This window comes from Panthera leo, chromosome B3 (genome assembly GCF_018350215.1).
Source record: "Panthera leo isolate Ple1 chromosome B3, P.leo_Ple1_pat1.1, whole genome shotgun sequence".
Taxonomy (NCBI): domain Eukaryota; kingdom Metazoa; phylum Chordata; class Mammalia; order Carnivora; family Felidae; genus Panthera; species Panthera leo.
Genome location: NC_056684.1, coordinates 40,970,237 through 40,987,910, shown reverse-complemented (window position 1 = coordinate 40,987,910; position 17,674 = coordinate 40,970,237). Strand labels below are relative to the sequence as shown.

General features: G+C 47.6%; 1 protein-coding gene across 3 annotated transcripts in view; it reads right to left on the bottom strand.

Moving 5' to 3' along the window:
• Window positions 1-17,674, bottom strand: part of DAPK2 (death associated protein kinase 2) — a 120,713-nt gene that overhangs the window by 33,387 nt on the left and 69,652 nt on the right. For all 3 annotated transcript variants that reach the window (XM_042941768.1, XM_042941769.1, XM_042941770.1), the window contains one exon: window positions 13,808-13,946. In XM_042941768.1, coding sequence (XP_042797702.1) covers window positions 13,808-13,946 — 139 coding nt within the window. The remainder of the gene's footprint in view (window positions 1-13,807; window positions 13,947-17,674) is intronic.

Genomic DNA, 17,674 nt, shown 5'->3' with positions numbered 1-17,674 from the left:
ACTGCCCCACACTACCTTCCCAGCCTCACTGCCCATCACTTGCTTGCACCTGCCCCATATCCCCTCAAGGTGGGTATTACCACACCCAGAATGACATCTCAGTTTCATCCTTTTCTCTGGCTCTTCCCCTTGCCTAGAATATCTTTCCTACTCTTCTTCACACTTTCAGAGACGATGCCCTATCCCTGCCTCGTTTTACTCCCTTACTTTTCAGTGAAGCAGCCCCTGACCTTGTGCTCTAACCCCCTTAGGTGGGGGTTATGAGCAAGTGGTCCTAAGTTGCAGGCTGTCTCTCATATTGTGACACTGCTCTCCTGAGCGGTGGCCTCCCTGGGAAAATTCAGGTCAGCGTTAAGTTTCCTGGCCTCCCCTATGGTGTCTTGCATCCTGTATGTCCCACTGAAATACGCCGACGTGCACTGAAAGAACTGGGTACCAGTGAGTGGTCCTTCCTTTTCTGCCCTGTGGAGGCCCTCCACCACCACTAGGGGGGCCCTAGTGCACTCCTCCCCACAGGGCTGCTATAGGGCTGGGCCAGGAGAAAAATGACTGAGGGAGGATCCCCAAGGGTAGCCTGAGGGCCAATAAAGCAGAAGTTCCCCCAGGGGGTTTTTCTAAGCTTCTTTGCTTCCCCCTTCCTGAACAGGGTAGGGCACTAGAAAAGATCCTGGGCCTGGGTAGTGGGAAATTCCAGTTCCACCTCCACCATACGAGGCCATGTGAACTTAAGCACATCACTTCCTCTCTCTGGGTCGCAGCTCCCCAGTTCTAAAATAGACACTGGATGGGATCCAGAGCCCCTTCGCGCTCTAGCCTCTGCAACTGCAAGGTGGCATAACCTCCCAAGCTGGCCGGGCAAATTCCCACTCCTCTGGGCCCCAAGGCGGGACATACAAAGGCTCAGGTCTCCTGGCTCCTGGTCAGGAAGGACGAACAATCCACTGTGACCACAAACCACTGGGCCCAAGCCAGGATGCCCTCTGGGGTAGTGTGGTCCTAACCATCTGCCCTTTCCTCCAGCTTTAGTTGCTTCAACCAAATACTACCCACATGCTTGCCATCACCTCCGAAGCATGGCTGGAAAGAAGGATCACATTCCGGTAGGTGCCCCCACTGCCCAGCACCAGGTTTGTGGAGCTGCTACCAAGAGGTGAAACTGCTCTCACCTGTCAAAACAAATCACCCAGCTCAGCCCACCAGGCAGGCAGCTGTGGGAGAGGCCAACATGCCCCTCCATGCCCCAGCAGCTTTGGTCAGAGGTGCCTGCTATGGTGCCAACCAGAAGCCAGTCCTCCTGGCAGGACCGATGTCAGTGGGTGATCCCCGCCAGCCCAGTACAGCATGTCCAAGAGCCCCTGCAGGATGAAGTCAGCCTCTGGGGGCTACACAGTAAGGTGCAAAAGACTTGAGCTTAGAGCCAGGCAGGTCGAGGTTCAAATCCCAGCTCTGTCACTCACAGTGAACCCTGCTCAAAGTCAGTGGATCTCTTGCAACCATGATTTCCCATTTGTAAAATGAGTCACCTACCATGGCAGAGGGTTGTTCTGAAGATTCAGAGATGGTGCATGTAAGGATCAATGCCCAGCAAGATTTCAAATCATGGTAGCTATGTTTGTTTGCTCCTCTCAGGGATGTAGCAATGACAACAGTCAGCCCTGGGAATCTTACTAAATCCCTGCTGAGTCACCTGTGCACACCTGCAGACCATGCCCTCTCACTGACCTGCCTCCTGTCCCACTCATCCTCACCCCCAGTTCACCATACCGTGTTCACAATGGTGAGGCTACAAGGGACCTCAGAGGTCATTTAGTCCCTTCATGGTTGCAGAGCAGCTCAAAGAGGTCAAGAAACTGCCAAGGTCACTGAGCAAGGAGCAGAGCCCAAGTCTGCTGACCCCCTCCCTACCTAGCGTCCTCTCCAGGTGCCTACGCAGCCTACCTATCACTGGGTGAAGCCGCTGACCTCAGCAGAGCAGGGGCCCAGCCACTCTGTGCTATGGGGACAAGAAGGCTGCAGATGAACCTTCATTGCAAATATCGAGCATGGCCCCAGATTATTCAGGATGCGCTGGGCAAACTGAGAAAGCAGGGCTGACTGCTTCCAGGCCTCTCTGGAATGGTTTCCATGGTGCTGCAGCAAACTCTCCCCCTGGCACACCGTGGATGAGACCACAGGCACCCCCTTCCCACAAGCCTCCAGTGTGGCCTATGCCCAAGGCCCATCTCCGTGTGGCATTCAAGGCCCTCCTATCACTGGACACTCACATGCCAACCGACCTCCTCATCACCCGTACCCCAATCTGCAGTTCACTTTGGGGGAATGGCCTTCCTCACAAGCTTTTTCTTCCCCCTGACGCCCAACTCCAACACACACACTGGAACATCTTCTGTGATCCCCTCCCTTCTGGCACGTGCAGCCAGTTGTTTCCCGTCAGGGCCTGTATGGTATCCCGACATGCCTCTGGCAGAGAACCAACGGCACTGTAATTCCTTATGTGTCCTCCCTCCTCTATCCTGAAGCCCCACAAGGCGGATGGGGGCCTCGCCTGCCATTGCCACCCCTAGCACCCAAGAGTGGCTGCTATTGTAGTAAGTGCTCAGGCATTGTCTGCTGGACAAATGGACAAACCACATATGCGTCTTTTGCTCATTCTGCTTTTAGGGAATCAAGAAAGATCACAGCTAAGAGCCTTAGAACCTGGATTTGAATCCCAGTTTTGCCATTTACCAGCAGTGTGACACTGGCAAGTTCCTTAGCCTGTCAGCCACAGGTTTCTCACCTTAAATAAGCAGTAATAAATTAGATAATAAAACCTACCTCATGAGGGTTACCAAGAGGATCAAACAGAGCATAAAACGTGACCTATAACTGTTAGCATCATCTTTTTTTTTTTTAATGTTTATTCATTTTTGAGAGACAGAGCGTGGGCAGGGGAGGGGCAGAGAGAGAGAGGGAGACACAGAATCCGAAGCAGGCTCCAGGCTCCGAGCTGTCAGCACAGAGCCTGATGCAGGGCTCAAACCAACGAACCGTGAGATCATGACATGAGCCGAAGTCAGATGCTCAACCGAGTGAGCCTTCCAGGTGCCCCAGCATCATCTCTATGATTATTTCCTTGATCATGTGTCTCCTTCTCAGAATGAGAGTCTTTTTCACCTGCTTACTGAACTCCTACCCATCCTTCCAGGCCCAGCCAAAATTCTATCTCTTCCAGGCCCAGCCAAAATTCCTATCTCAGGAAGTATCATCTGAATACCCAGCCCAGCTCTCCTTCCTTGTCCTGGCTCCACACTTGTGCAGCAGCCTCACCCTGCAGTACCAACGATTTTGCCAAGACCCTGATTGTTAGTCCTGCCTCCCCAACAAGACTGCCCACTTGCAGAGAGCAGGCGGGCTTCTCATGCTCTTTCTACGGTCCTAAAAGCACAACCTATAGCATTTAGTTTACGAAGCATTCACACTTAACTTGATTCTCACTCTCTGAGGCAGGTACCATCATCACCCCCATTTTACAGATGAAGAAACAGAGGCTCAGAGAGGTTAAGTGCTTTCCCAAGGTGCCTCAGTAATAAGTAGTGCAGCTAGGGTTCAAGTTCTGGCTGACTCCAGATCCTGTGGGCTCTCCCTTCTCTCATGTCCCCTCCCTTCCTCTAGTTGATGCAAGGGTGCCTGCTGGGGTCACTCCTGCTTGCTGGCAAAGTGGGCACATCCATCTTGGCCCTGGTGCCTCAGCAGCTTCCTGCCCCGGTTCCATGTTTTTCCCAGAAAACCCACAGCTGTGGCTTAGGGAAGGGCCCCAACTGGGTTGCACTTGGATTTGTTAAGCCACAGCTTCTGGCCACTTGCTCATGGCCTCCTCCTCTGGGGAAGGCTGTTACATGGTTCTGACCTCCCACTGCCCTATTCAGTAAAGCAGAGGAGAAAACCTACTCTACCTACCTACTCTGTCTCTAGGCTCTAGCAGCAGGGGCAGAAACAAAAATTCACTTTCAAAGGCATTCCAGGACCACTGGCTTTCGGCTTTGGGCCAATCAGCAATGTTGGATCTGTGGTCTGTGCCAAACTAGCATTTGTGGTGAGCTTTCCCCGCACATCACCTTATTAGATCCTCAAAGCCACCCAGCTGTGGATGGCTGGTGCCCCATCTCATCAGTGAGGAATCTGGGCTTGGATCAAGACATTCTGAGCCCCCAAGCTGTGCTTTGGGGGTCCGCGTCTGAGCTAGTTGCCCCTTGTAATCCTCTGGAGACCGTGCTAATGCTACCGAACCGACAGAAATCAACTCACCAGGAGTGAGGCTCTAGTGCTGGTTTTGGAAAGCAAGCTCTCTAAGCAAGTCTGAAGAGGACAGTGTCATGTTTGGGAAACCAGTGCCGACGAGGGCCCAGTCACCTGACAGACACAAGTTTGAATCCCACTCTGCCCTGTGCTAGCTGTGTGACCCTTGCCAAGTCAGTCACCCCTCTGAGCCTTGGCTCCTCATCTGAAAAATGGGAATACTAATATGTTAAGAGGTTCTGAGACACAATAAAGCCCAAGGAGCTCTCGAGCAACCTCCTCTTTCTATAAAATGGGCATGACCCAGAACCTCCCTCACAGTGTGGCTGCGTGGATAAAAAGAGCGAATGCAAGCAAAGCACTCAGAGAAGAGCCTGCGTGTCTCCGAGGTGCTCAGGAAATGTTGGCTGCCATTATTATTACTACACCCCTGACAACAGTCAGCCTGCATAGAGCACGAAACCTGCTCACAAAATGCTTTCACCTGCAAAGTCTCTGAGACCCAGGGGGGTGCTGGGGGGGTGCCCACTGGCTCATTACAGCCAATTGTTAAATTTGAAGGAATTTTGTGAGCTGGTTGTTAAAGAGAGCTATGTAACTGTATTATTTTCATATTAAAATTAAGTTATATAAACTTACAGTTAAATAGGCTATCTTAAAAACAATCCTTAAAACTCATTGGTTCCTAATTTTGTCAATTATGTTTTAATAGTCTCGATGCTCTTGAGGTGATTTCTGCCCTCTATCTCTGTGTTGGGGAAATACTAATTAATGGTGTGCGACTGCACGCTGCTTCCTTGAAATTGGCCATGGTGGGTGTACTGATACCATGGAAACTGGCAGATGCTCCGATCAGGACCTCGTTTGTGGTCTTCTTGATCCTAGACTTAAGAAGCGCTGGAGAAGATCACTTAATAATGCAGATTAAACTTAAAAGGGTGCCGTGTTGGTAGCCGTCACTTTGTGAATAGCACAGAAACCGAGGAAATACATTTTTTCTGATATTCAGAAACTATTATCCAGTTCAGCAAAGAAGTCATTCGTGTCATTGACAAACGAGTAAAGTTCCAACGCATGTCTTCATTGTTTGGTTTTTATCTCACTTGTTAATGTAGACAAAAATATCAACCAACATTCTGGTCAGAACTACACTCAGGTGTCACCTGCAGCCATAGATTGGCTATGGATACAAGGGTTTGGCAAAAAACCGAAGAAAATGTGCTATGAGAAACAACTTGCTCTCTGGAATTTACAATAAAAAGTATTATTTACTTTATTGTTTATAAGTTGTGTTGTAAATCTTTGTATCATAAAATTCAGGATAAATTTGTGTGTGTGTATGCACATACACTTGTTTTCTGGAGATCTGGCTGTTCCCAGAATACCACTGCAAAGAACCTCACACAGGAGGGTACTGTCTGTGTTTTCTAGATGAGGAACTAAGGAACAGAGAAGTTAAGTAACTTTTTTGAGGCCAAACAACTAAGTTGTGGAGCCGGGCTTATAATTTAAGCCCAGGTTGGGGCACCTGGGTGGCTCAGTCAATTAAGCATCAGACCCTTGGTTTGGGCTCAGGTCATGATCTCATGGTCCATGAGTTCTAGCCCTGCATCAGGCTCTGTGCTGACAGTGCAAGCCTGCTTGGGATTCTCTCTCTCTCCCTCTCTCTTTGCCCCTCCCATGTTCTCTCTCTTTCTCTCAAAATAAATAAATAAACTTAAAAAAAATTCAAGCCCAGGTCTTCTTAGTGCTAAGGTTCCTTTCTTTCTACTATTTTCATTGCTTCCAGAATCAGATTCTTTCACTCCTACTGAGATCAGAGGCGGTGAGAGGACTGACAGTGGAGCTGTGAATGGAACCTAGAAGTAACTGTTTGAACACATGATACCTCACTGGAGGCCAGGCCTAGGGAGGGGTCCCCAGTGGAGGGCATGGGCAGCTAGAAGCCCCAGGAGGCCTTTAAGCACCTAACAGTGAATGCAAAGGCAATTTGCATTTCTGGTTTCCTATCAGTCTTACACAATGTCCTGCCACCCTTGAAATCTTCCCGGCCAGCTGGCTGGAAAGTGCTACCTTATTCATTCCCCCTTTGGATGTTTCCATGCCCATCTTCCCTTCTGAATCCCTCTGGAGGAATAGGGAGGAATAGGGAGAGGAATAGGGAGAGGAATAGGGAGAAATGTGGCCTAATAAGACCAGTTAAAACTGACAACCAATATTTGCAGGAAGTGTTAGAATTTGCAAGCCCTCTCATTAATACTGATACCTCCCTGGTCCTTTGCTCCACCCCCATGGGACAGGAAGAAGAGGCAATATTATCTCCACTTTCAAGGCCAGGAAATGTCAGAGAGGTGAACTCCCAATGTCACACAGCAGAGGTTGAGACTCAAATGCAGGCTCAACCCCCAATCCTCTCCTCTTTCTACTTCACCACGTGGCCTCCTGCTGTATCTTGTAAGAGTCACCTGGTTGGTTTAATGCTTCCCATTTCAAAGCATCTATATTTCAATTCTTTTAATAATGGCTGTCTATAGCTTACATTTGGGCACATTTTATTCCTTCCCTCCACTATTTAGAAGTTCAGCATTCTGAGGGTCACTTCTCCTCAGGTTGCCCTAGGGTGGCCTTGCAGTAGTTGATAAAGCAAACAGCATGTATTTCTAGGGCTTCGGGCTCACAGTCTTATGCATGGGGCGGAGATGAAGAGGGCACAAGCTAAACTTTGCATCTGAGAAACAGGAAGCAGGGTCCACCTCTCAGAATACCCTGAGGGGGTAAGGAAATCAGAAAATACTTGTATAAAAGTTTCTACAGCAAAATAAAATACAAGCAGCCATGTGGGCTGCTGGGGTTAATATGTAAAGTTAAAAAAAAAAAGCACAAAAGAAAACTGTAAAAGCAATATAGTTACAAGTACCCTAACCCACCCACCCACCCACCCACCCACACACACACACACACACACACCTGTTCATAAAAAGCTGAAGAAAACACACCAAGTGATAATAATAGTTGCTTTGGAGTGGAAAGTCTGTGGGTAACTTCCGTGTAAGTTTCTACATTTTCTATGAGTTATTACTTTTTATAATAGCATAAAAGATCATCCTTCACTTGAAAAATGCTCTTAAGTACAGAGAACAAACTGAGGGTTGCTGGAGGGGTGCTGGGTGGGGCGATAGGCTAACTGGACAAGGGACATTAAGGACGACACTTGTGATGAGCACTGGGTGTTATATATAAGTGATGAGTCACTAAATTCTATTCCTGAAATCATTATTACATTATATGTTAACTAACTTGGATTTAAATAAAAATGTTAAAAGATGCTAAGGGGTACCTTTGGCTCATCTCTTTCCCATATTCTTATCACCGCCTCCAACTGGCATACTCTCTCTGCCCTGCCAGAATTTTCTTTCAATATCAGAAATAGAATCTTGTTTATCCACCCATTAAAGGTCTTCCGCCAATGCTTGCTCATTTTCTTAAGTATGATGTACTGTAGGAGACCAACCTCAGTCTCAGGAGAAGCCTACAGAAGTGCCGAGCATGAAGTGTCAGGATGGCTATAATCTTCTCTCAAATTATGCCACAAAATTTTTAAATCACATACATGTTTTTATTTTAATTTGTACTTAAAATGATTTTAATTCTAAAGATCACATGTATGTATATATACAATATGTACACATGTGTACATGTCTGTGTGTAGATATACAGATATAAAATACTTTCATATAAGTAAAAAGTTTTTTCTTTCTTTTTTTTTATAATTTTCTAAATGTTATTTAATTTTGAGAGAGAGAGACCGAGCAGGGGTGGGGGAGGGGCAGAGAGAGAGGGAGACACAGAATCCAAAGCAGGCTCCAGGCTCTGAGCTGTCAGCACAGAGCCCGACACGGGGCTCGAACCCATGAACTTCAAGATCATGACCTGAGCCAAAGTTGGACGCTCAATCGACTGAGCCACTCAGGCGCCCCTTTTTATTCTTTTTTAAAGAGAGAAAGAGGTAAAGCAAATGTGGCCACGTGTTGAATCTAGGGGGAAGGTGTAATGGTGTCCCCTGTATTCTTGCAATTTCTTTAAATGTTTTGAAATGTTTTCGTAATGAAAACATTTGAGGGGAAAAGCCTTCCATGGCTGTGACTGCCTATACAGACTCTTTGGTCTGGCCTTCACTGTCACAATTTCACCCTATCCTAAGTTAAATCTCTGCCATGTCTTACCTTCACTTCATGCCACCAGATTTTACTATGGAAACAATCTCCTTCTTATAAGTTCTACTTTCAAATGCATGCACATTTTATAGCAGTTAATAAAATATGCACTTTTTAAAAATTACGAGGATATTAGAAAGAAAAAACAATGTAACCAGATGAGAAATTAACCATGTAAAGGATAAATGTATGACACGGTTCAGACCCTTGGATTAATTAAATATAAGAGGCATGGACCAAGGAAGTAAGAAGTCTACACTGTCACAATTTGGTGACTGAAAAAGCTGGTAATACCCAGTTTGGCTTAGTGTTTCCTCACTGGCTAAGTTCAAGCTCCAGCTATCTCACTTAATACCTATGTGATCTTGGAGTGCCCGGGTGACTCAGTTGAGTACCCATCTCCTGATTTCAGCTCAGGTCATGATCTCACAATTGTGAGATCGAGCTCTGCATCTGGCTCTGCACTGAGGATGCAGACCCTGCTAGGGATTCTCTCTCTCTCTCCCTCTGTCTCACTGCCCCTCCCTGCTCATGCTCACTCTCTCTCTCTCAAAATAAATAAATAAACATAAAAAAAAAAAACCTGTGTGATCTTGGACAAGTTACTTAGCCTCTCTGAATGTCAATTGCCTTGTGTGTAGAAAAGTGACAATACCTAGACCTCAATGGGTGGCCATGAGGATCACATGAGAGAACAAACGTGTAAGCATGCTGTATTATAGAAAGTTCCATATACATTTAAAGTACTATTGATATCATTCCTATGAAAGCTTGACAAGCAAACCCCCTCACATCATGAACATAAAAACAGCTCAAAAGATGATCAGGGCATAGAGGAATTTGGAATTTTGGAGTACTTGTTCAGAAATTCACTCTTCCTTTCTAGTAGTTATATAAGCCAAAAAGCCCCATGAGGATTCCTGGTTTGCATATAATTTTTTTCAATCCTCATGACTTGTTCTTTTTGCTTAAAATACTAGTCAGACCTGAGGCCGACCTTCCATTTTTGAATCCTCAAGTTGGATTAGGATGTAGGGGAGAAATACCAAAACTCAGAAGGGAAATTCCCAAATACAAACACAAAACTACCCTCGACAAGGCCTTTGTTTGTGTAGGGATCACACGCCAGGGTAAGGTTCCTAGGTGGTACTGACCCCCATTTCCTGCTAATCTGTCCCACAAAAGGCATGTCTGAAGGCACACTGGGTGCTCCCTGTGACTGAAGGGCAGGCAGCCCCAATGTCCCTTCCAACCATGTAAATACAGGCAACATCATCTACCTTTACCACTCCTACCTACCCACCTCAATCAGCCTTTCTATGGTGAATTTACAGCACACACTGGCCTGGTATTCCCTCTGCTGAGGTGGAACGCTTACCCCTTGGTAGTGGGCATTTGTTGGCAAGAGTCATGGTTAGCTTTCATTTCAGGTGGCCTCCCCACCAAGTCTCACCATGGCCATCTCCTGCCCGTGGAAGGCAGGTACCATATCACATTGATGTTTGCCACTCTACTCCTGGGCATACTATAGCCCCCCAATAAATGTTCACATCATTGCACTGACTTCTGCCCGCAAACTCTTTTGCATTTCCCAGGTGACATCAAAGGGTCTTTGCCATCCATGCATGCATCTGGTCTTACTAAGTCATTTCATTCATTCATTTACTCATTCATTCAACACTGAGTAATGTGTCATGTGCCAAGCACAGTGCTAGATACAAGCAGAAGAGTGACCAACAGCAATAGACATTCTCAGACTGTACAAAGGGCAATGGAAGCATAAAGGCAAGTTCATTCTTAGTTATGCTTTGGGACGTAGTAGGGAAGGGAAAGGCTTCCTAGAGGAAATGATGTTTCTGCTGGGCCTAGAAGGATGAACAGGAAGGAAGTCCACGGACAGAGAAAGGAAGAGCAACAGCTTCCTGGATGGGAACAGCATGAACATAGAAGGAGAGAGGCCAGAACATGTATCTGTCATCTTGTTGCCTGGGGCTAGTGTTTTGGAGTGGGGAAAGGTGGATGAGACCAGAATCAGGACTAAGACAGGATAAGAAAGGTCCGAATGCCATGCTGAACAGGTTTATTTATCCTACAGATGACAAGGACCCAACATAGATTTCTGGGCAACAGCATGCCATGATTTGTTTTTACCAAGACTGCTTATCATACATTAATCTGTCCATTTATCTGCTCTCTGCCACAAGGCTGGGAGCATGTGTTAAGCAGGGACAGGGCTTCACCTCTCTAGCACAGTGACTGAACATAGGAGGAGCTTATCATGGGAGGATCCAGGAGAAGTTCATACTCCAAAGACAGGTGAGAGCTCACTGTCCTCCATTACCTGCTCCTGGAAGATGAGCATGGAGAACAGGTCATGGGTAGGGGCATGGAGACAACACAGCGGCTGTGTCCATGGGGCAGCAAGGCTAGCCTGACTCACTTGGTGAGGAGTAACAGAATATAAGAGTTGAGAAAAGCAGAGGCACCTCACAGGGAGTGAAAATCAGGGAGAAAACTGTATTCGTGTAAAATGAATTTTATGTGGTTGGAAACAACATGGAATCAAGAAGTCCCCTCTAAGCTACCAGCTGGGCTTTCTACATGAGCCCCTCCAGCTGGTGTTAAGTTCCAACCGGGGGCATGCCTACCCACATTCTGGCTCCAGGAAGTGTCTACCCAATCATGAGGTAATCCAGCTACTCATCACTTCCTGAAGTTGCTCAGCTGAGCCTGGGCCAAGGGACTCACAGATGGGGAGGGAGGGTCAGAAGGCTCACAGTGTGCACAATTCTAAGAACAGGAGGCCGAGACGGGGGTTAACAGAATCACCCTACACGCAACCGGGGGAATCCCAGTGACCATCTCCAGGCCGAGGAAAGCATCGACCCTGAGCCCAGGAGCCAGACCTGCCCCAGTAGCAACGAATCTCAGCTCTGCTGGCTAATCGAGAATTGCACTAGCAGTTTTGTTTTTCTAGGCTGGCGGGCCCAACATACTGTAACAAGAGTTGTGTTTCCTTTTCCTCTATTCTGGGAGGGGAAATAACAATAGCAGGTATTATTACAGAGCACTGTCTGGTACACAGCAGGTAATGCTGCTTCTCTAACCCTTAACAACCGCACCAAGTAGGGATTATTATTTGCATTGAAGCCAAAAGACTGAGGTTCGGTTGTATCCTGGTACACAGTAGGATGAAGATGAAACCCCGACCTGGCCACCTCCAAGCCAGCACTCCCCACACCACAGCGAGCAGCCACACAAGCAAACTAAACAACGTGGACCCGCTTTAGTCACGGAGCCTGTGGGATTACAACACCTCCTACCTCTACCAGACCCCATAGAGAAAAGACAAAGGAGCCCATTTTGAGGTCGGTCTCCTGGAGCCAGTAAAGACACAGAAAACAGCAAGTTAATTGTCCACAGTACTGCCAGGAAAGAGACACAAATACAGTCCGGGTAGACTGTTGCCTGCTTAGTGTATTACCACTCTGAGCTCCAAAGTCCCCCTTAGCCCACACCCTCCTCGGTGACTCCAAGTTTTACCCCTGATTCTTGTGTAAAACACTGCAAGGTGTCTTCTGTTGGAGGAATTCAAAATACCGCGGCAATCAGCAGAGAAGTAAGGACCCCACCGAGGGGAATCGCGGCAGGTCACCCCACAGGGCAGGGTAAGAGCTGGGGTGGGGGTCCATGGCAAGAACTGAACCCATTGCCTGAGGCAGTCACTGTGAGACCGTAGGTATGCCATGCCCTCTCTGGGCCAGTCCTCCCAAGTCAGAACTTGGGTGTCATCCTGAACTCTGCCGTCTTCCTCATCCCCCACAGCTAATTAGGCACCTGATCAATCCTCAGACCAACCTCTGTAATTGGTCTTCAATCTGTCCCCTCCTTACATTAGTTTTGCACTTCCCACATCTCACCTGATTACTGCACTAGCTTCCCAGATGGCACCTACCCCCGCCTCCAGGTGTTCCCCATTCTATCCATCCTTCCAGCTGGAGGGATTTTTCCAAAACACACATCTGCTGGCCTCACCTCCCTGATCACCTGGCCCCTATATCCCTCAGGGTAAAGTTCGATCTCTTTGGCTTAGCTCTCAAACCCTGTGTCTGCCTTCTGCTCTCTTCCTGGCTTATTCTCCAGCCATTTGGAACATTCACCCTTTGCCTGTATTTCCCTGAATGCATTGTGCTATTTCAGGACCATGTACACTGTCGTTCTCTCTTCCTTAGAAGACTCTTCTCCTTTGAAACCCCTGCCAGTCCTTCAAAATTCAACTCAAATAACACCTCTTCCAGGAAGCCCTCTCAGATAATGCAGTCTGACTTAGATGCCCTCTTCTTTCAGCTCCCTAACTCCCCTATACTTCCTTCTATTGCAGCTCCCCTATACTTCCTTCTATTGTTGATCTTTCTTTTCTGTCTCCTGTACTAAGTTTCCTAGAAAAGAGGAACTAAGCCCAGACAGGGCCCAGTTGATTTTTGTATCTGTAGCAATACCTAGGTGCCTGGCACAATGCTTGAAACACAACAGGAATTTCTGGACAGAAACATGAGTGGGTTTTCACCCTGGGAAATAGGTCCCTCTGATCACAGGTTAGAGGATCTTTAAGCTTTGGGTGTCTGTAAAGGCTCATCAGTCTACTAGACTGAGTTCAGTTACTATGGGAACTGCTCCTTCTACTTGACCACACTCTTGCTTTATGAGGTCCTATGTGGTCACAGTGAACTTTCTTGACCCTGAATACCAGTTACCACAAATGATGAGCAGCCCCTGGAAGCAGTTTTGTGGTCACAGTAGGGGATGGGAACAGGGAGGGCAGCCAGAGGCCCCTGAGCTCCAAGACTGATGACCTCTGGCCCAGGGCCGCTGAAGGCTGTGCTGCGCAGGGCCTGTAGGGCCAGCCAACCTCAGTAGTCCTTGCCTGAACGCTTCTACTTCTGCCTGCTCATGAGTTAGTTCTCAGTTACTGAAGAGTCCAGTCTTGTGAAATGTGTTTGGTTTCAAGTTTCCTGTTGTTGGTCTAGTATTTAAAAACTGCACCCCACCTGCTCCCTGAGAGAGATAAGGTACCTGTGGTCTGAATAAGAAGCTTCTTGCAGTCAGTCTCTATGTGCAGAAAGCCTGATAGGTGAAATGAAAGTGAGGAAAGGGACACTTCTTTGGCATCATTTCTTTCCTAGGAGCTCAGAGTTTTCCACAGCAAGAGAAGGGACGAGGGCCAAACGGGCACTGAGCCCTTCCCGGCAGTGACATCAGAAGGGACTGGGCTCCTTCTTCCTAAAATGATTCTCCTCCCTCACCCCCTCACTGACCTTGAGATCAAAGTGAGCAATTTTCTTGGCATGAAGGTAGTTCACACCGTCCAGGATCTGCTTGATGAAGCTGGTAGCCTCCTCCTCACTCAGCGACTCCTTCTGGGCCAGGAAGTCGAAGAGCTCTCCTCCCGACACTCTGCAAGACACCGGTGTGGGGTGGGGCCCAGGCCCAGTCAGACCTGTGTGTCAGGGAGCCAGGCCAAAGGGTGCAGCTCCTGAACCTGACCCCCACCATCTGGACGTATGGCAGGATCCCCTCACCCGTCTCTGGGGCTTTGTCCAGCCAGCACCAGGGACTGCTGTTTCTTCTATTCGCTGTGTTCTTCCCTTTGGATCACAAGGGTATGAGCCACTTTTAGGGTGTTACCAGAAGGGCCTCTGGTTACCCTAGGTGTTACCTCTCCCCCACCACGACTGAGGTAGCAGAGGACAGAAACAAGTACTGTGGGATGACAGAGAAGGACATATGCTGGGCCAGCAGCTGGACACCTAGGTTCCAGTCCAGCCCTGCCACTGACCTTGGACAACTCCTCTCCCCCTCTCCAGTCAGACATCAGTTTCCCCATCTGCAGAATGAGCAGATGGGAGTAAGATGGCTCCTAAAGCTCCTTCTTGGATTTTATAAAAGATGGCCTCTTCAGAGTCGAAAATCTAGACATGGTCCCTAACTGAAACGTAAAGACCTATCTAGAAACCCAAAAGTGCTACTTTTGTCCTCACACTCCACACTCTTGCACCTTATGGTAGATATGGCAGGAATGGAGACCCACGGAGCAGAACAACCTCTCCTATAAATGCTAGTTTACAGTTTTAGCTGGATTAGAGATTTAGGGTTGCCAGATACAATACGGGATTTTTATTTGCTAAATCTGGCAATCCTACCGGGCTTATCTGTCCTCTGACAGACGCTGGGGTATTCAGCCAGGATGTGCTTCTCGGGGGCTGGGTCAGAGCCAAGGCTCATCCCAGGGAAAAATCTCGGGGAGGGATCTGGGCCAGGGGGATCACCTGGAGACTTGTTCAAAATGCAGATCCCAGGCCCTACCACAGATCCTACCAAATCAGATTCTCTAGCCCCAAAGCTTTGGAACCCATATTTTTACAATAACATAATACTAGTAATTAATATTCATTGACTACTTACTCTGTGCATAATGTGTGCTTTATGCACATTATCTCATTTAACCATCATAATACCTTGTGAGCTAAGTACTAGTATTTTCCTATTTCCCAGTTGAAGGAACAGAGGCTCCGTGAGGTTAAGTGACTTGCCTAAGGTCATAGAGCTAGTAAGTGGCAGTCAGGATTCAAACCCAGGAAGAATGACTTTCAACCACTATATCATACTAAGTGTCCTCAGATGATGCTTATATGGCTAGAATGGCCTCTGTCCCACTTTGGGGAATCACTCACTCCCTGCCACCTAGTTCACCCTAAACGGCACCAAAATTTCCTTTTCTCCTTTCTTTAAAAATGCCCAGAAGCACCCATGGACACACTAATCAATCTCAGCATCCTGAAAAACAGAACAACTGGACACAATGAGGTACAACAGTAAGTACACAGCAACACTTATGACACCTACATCTGCTTAAGCCTCTTGTTCAGTGCTACCCAACAGAACTTTCTGCAGTGATGGAAATGCCCTCTATGAACACCGTCCAATATAGCAGCCACTAGTCACACGTGGCTACTGAGCATTTGAAATACGGCTAGTGCAACCAGGAACTGAACTTTAAATTTTATTTCATTTGAAGTCATTTTAATTCAAAAACTGAAATGGTGTGAAATATTTTCCCGTAAACACAGCTTTGTTGTTTTGGTAGGATTGTATTTCATGCTAACCACTGCACTGAGAATGAACTAAATGTGCTGTAAGTGTAAGATACACATTGGGTTTTGAAGATGGAATACGGAAAAAAGAATGTAAAATATCTCATTAATGATTTTTATATCGATTACATGTTAAAATGATAATATTTTGTACATATTGGATTGAATAAAAATATTAAAATTAATTCACCTATTTCTTCTCACTTCTTATTTAATGCAGCTACTAGAAAATCTAAAATTGAATATACGGTTCATATTATATTTCTATCGAACAGTGTCAATATAAAGGGTATCTCATTTAGATCTAACTATTAGTTTACAGGAAATACAAGACATAGAGGAAGAAGTTAACTAATGGCATGAGGCAGGAATAAGCCAAATCCAGACTGTGAGACAATCAATGGGACAAATGACCTAGTTTTTCCAACATTATTCTCTCTCCTTTTACATATGTTTGAAATCCACTATAAGTGAACAGGAAACTTCTGGGGGGAAGACTCCATGATCTCCCTCAGCCACGCTCCCACATAGACCATGATCACCTGGAATTTCTTTCATAACAGATGAGAAAGCCAAGGTCCACAGGAAGCGAAGGAGCTACACAAGGCCTCCCAGTAAGGCAGCATGCGGTCAAGGCCGAGTCCAGGCCCCAGCCACAGTCCAACACTGTCTTCTCAGACTAACATGTGACGGGAGATAAGCCGCCCTAACTCTCTCAGCAAGGTCTCTCAGGAGCTGGGGGTAATGGGAACGTCTACCTGCTCACCTTGTTCTGAAGAGCAAACAAGTTGGTGCATTAAGGAAGGCACTCAGCACAGTGACCAGCACCTGACTGTGTCCCATCAGCAGGGACTTCTGCCATGATGTTATTATCTGCTTCTCACATATGGTTAGTGCAGGCTTAAGTGGTGGGAGAAGGTGCTGGGAATGCAGGGAGGCTTGGGTAGGGTCTGGACTCAGGGAGCAAGGGGATGAGACAGGTGTAACAGGCAGGCATCTCTCTGCAAAGGCACAGAGATGGGGGCAAGCGCAGGGCATGTATGTGGCAAGAAGTCCCTGTGCGCTGGCCGGCTTCGGAGATGAGCTGCAGACCTGCTGGCGTGCTGGTTCTGCCACTGACTACCAAGTCACTCTCCACCTCAGTCTTCTCTCATCTGTCAAATGGGGTTGAAAATATCTCCCGTTAGTAGACAGACAAATGCCAGAAGCCTCTGTTCCTGCTGGGGTGTGAGCTTCTCAAGGGCAGGAGCCATGAATCAGATCCTCATCCTCAGGGCTGGTGTCTACCACGTGACAGATGCTGAGTAAATATTTAGAGAAAGTGGGGCGGGGTGGTGGTAAAGGGGTGAAGAGGGAATGAGGTGAGAAGGTGCAGGGGTGCATACTATCTGCTCGAGCTGCAGTGCCCCTCTACTCAGTCAGCTGGGTGTGGCCTAAAGCATCTGCCTTGGTGTTGGCAGCGAGGCTTGTGCACTACTTTTCCATGTGTTTCATGGGTGAGGCCATCCTCTGCCCCACCCCTACCTGGCAGGTGCTGGAACCTGAACCCCTCTCACCGGCTGAAGCGGAAACTCTGAGTCTGCTCTGCAGACCCAGGTCAAAGGGCCAGGACAGTGGTCCCAATCCTTCCCTAACACAGACCCAACCTTCCCCTTGGGGTGCGGCACGTGAGAGTCCCAGGGCTGAGCTTTTCTTCTTCCAAAACAGGAATGAGGAAAAAACCCAGCCTCACTGCCCCCTGGGAGGGGGGATCTGGCTGTAGAGTTGGACAAGTGCTATGAGACCCTCGATAAAGTCCCGGAAGTAAATACCATGCACCATACTGTCATGAGGCATAGCAGTGGCAGAAGGGTGCTTGGTTCCGAGTTTACTTGGAGCTGGCCACCGGAGCAATGCGCCTTCCCAAGCATTCTCTCACTTGAGACTCATATGCACCCTGAGGGTAGACAGAACTTCTGGCCTGACTTTTCAAATGAGGAAACTGAGGCCCCCAAGAGAGCAAGTGACTTGCCCAAGGTCGCACAGTAAGCC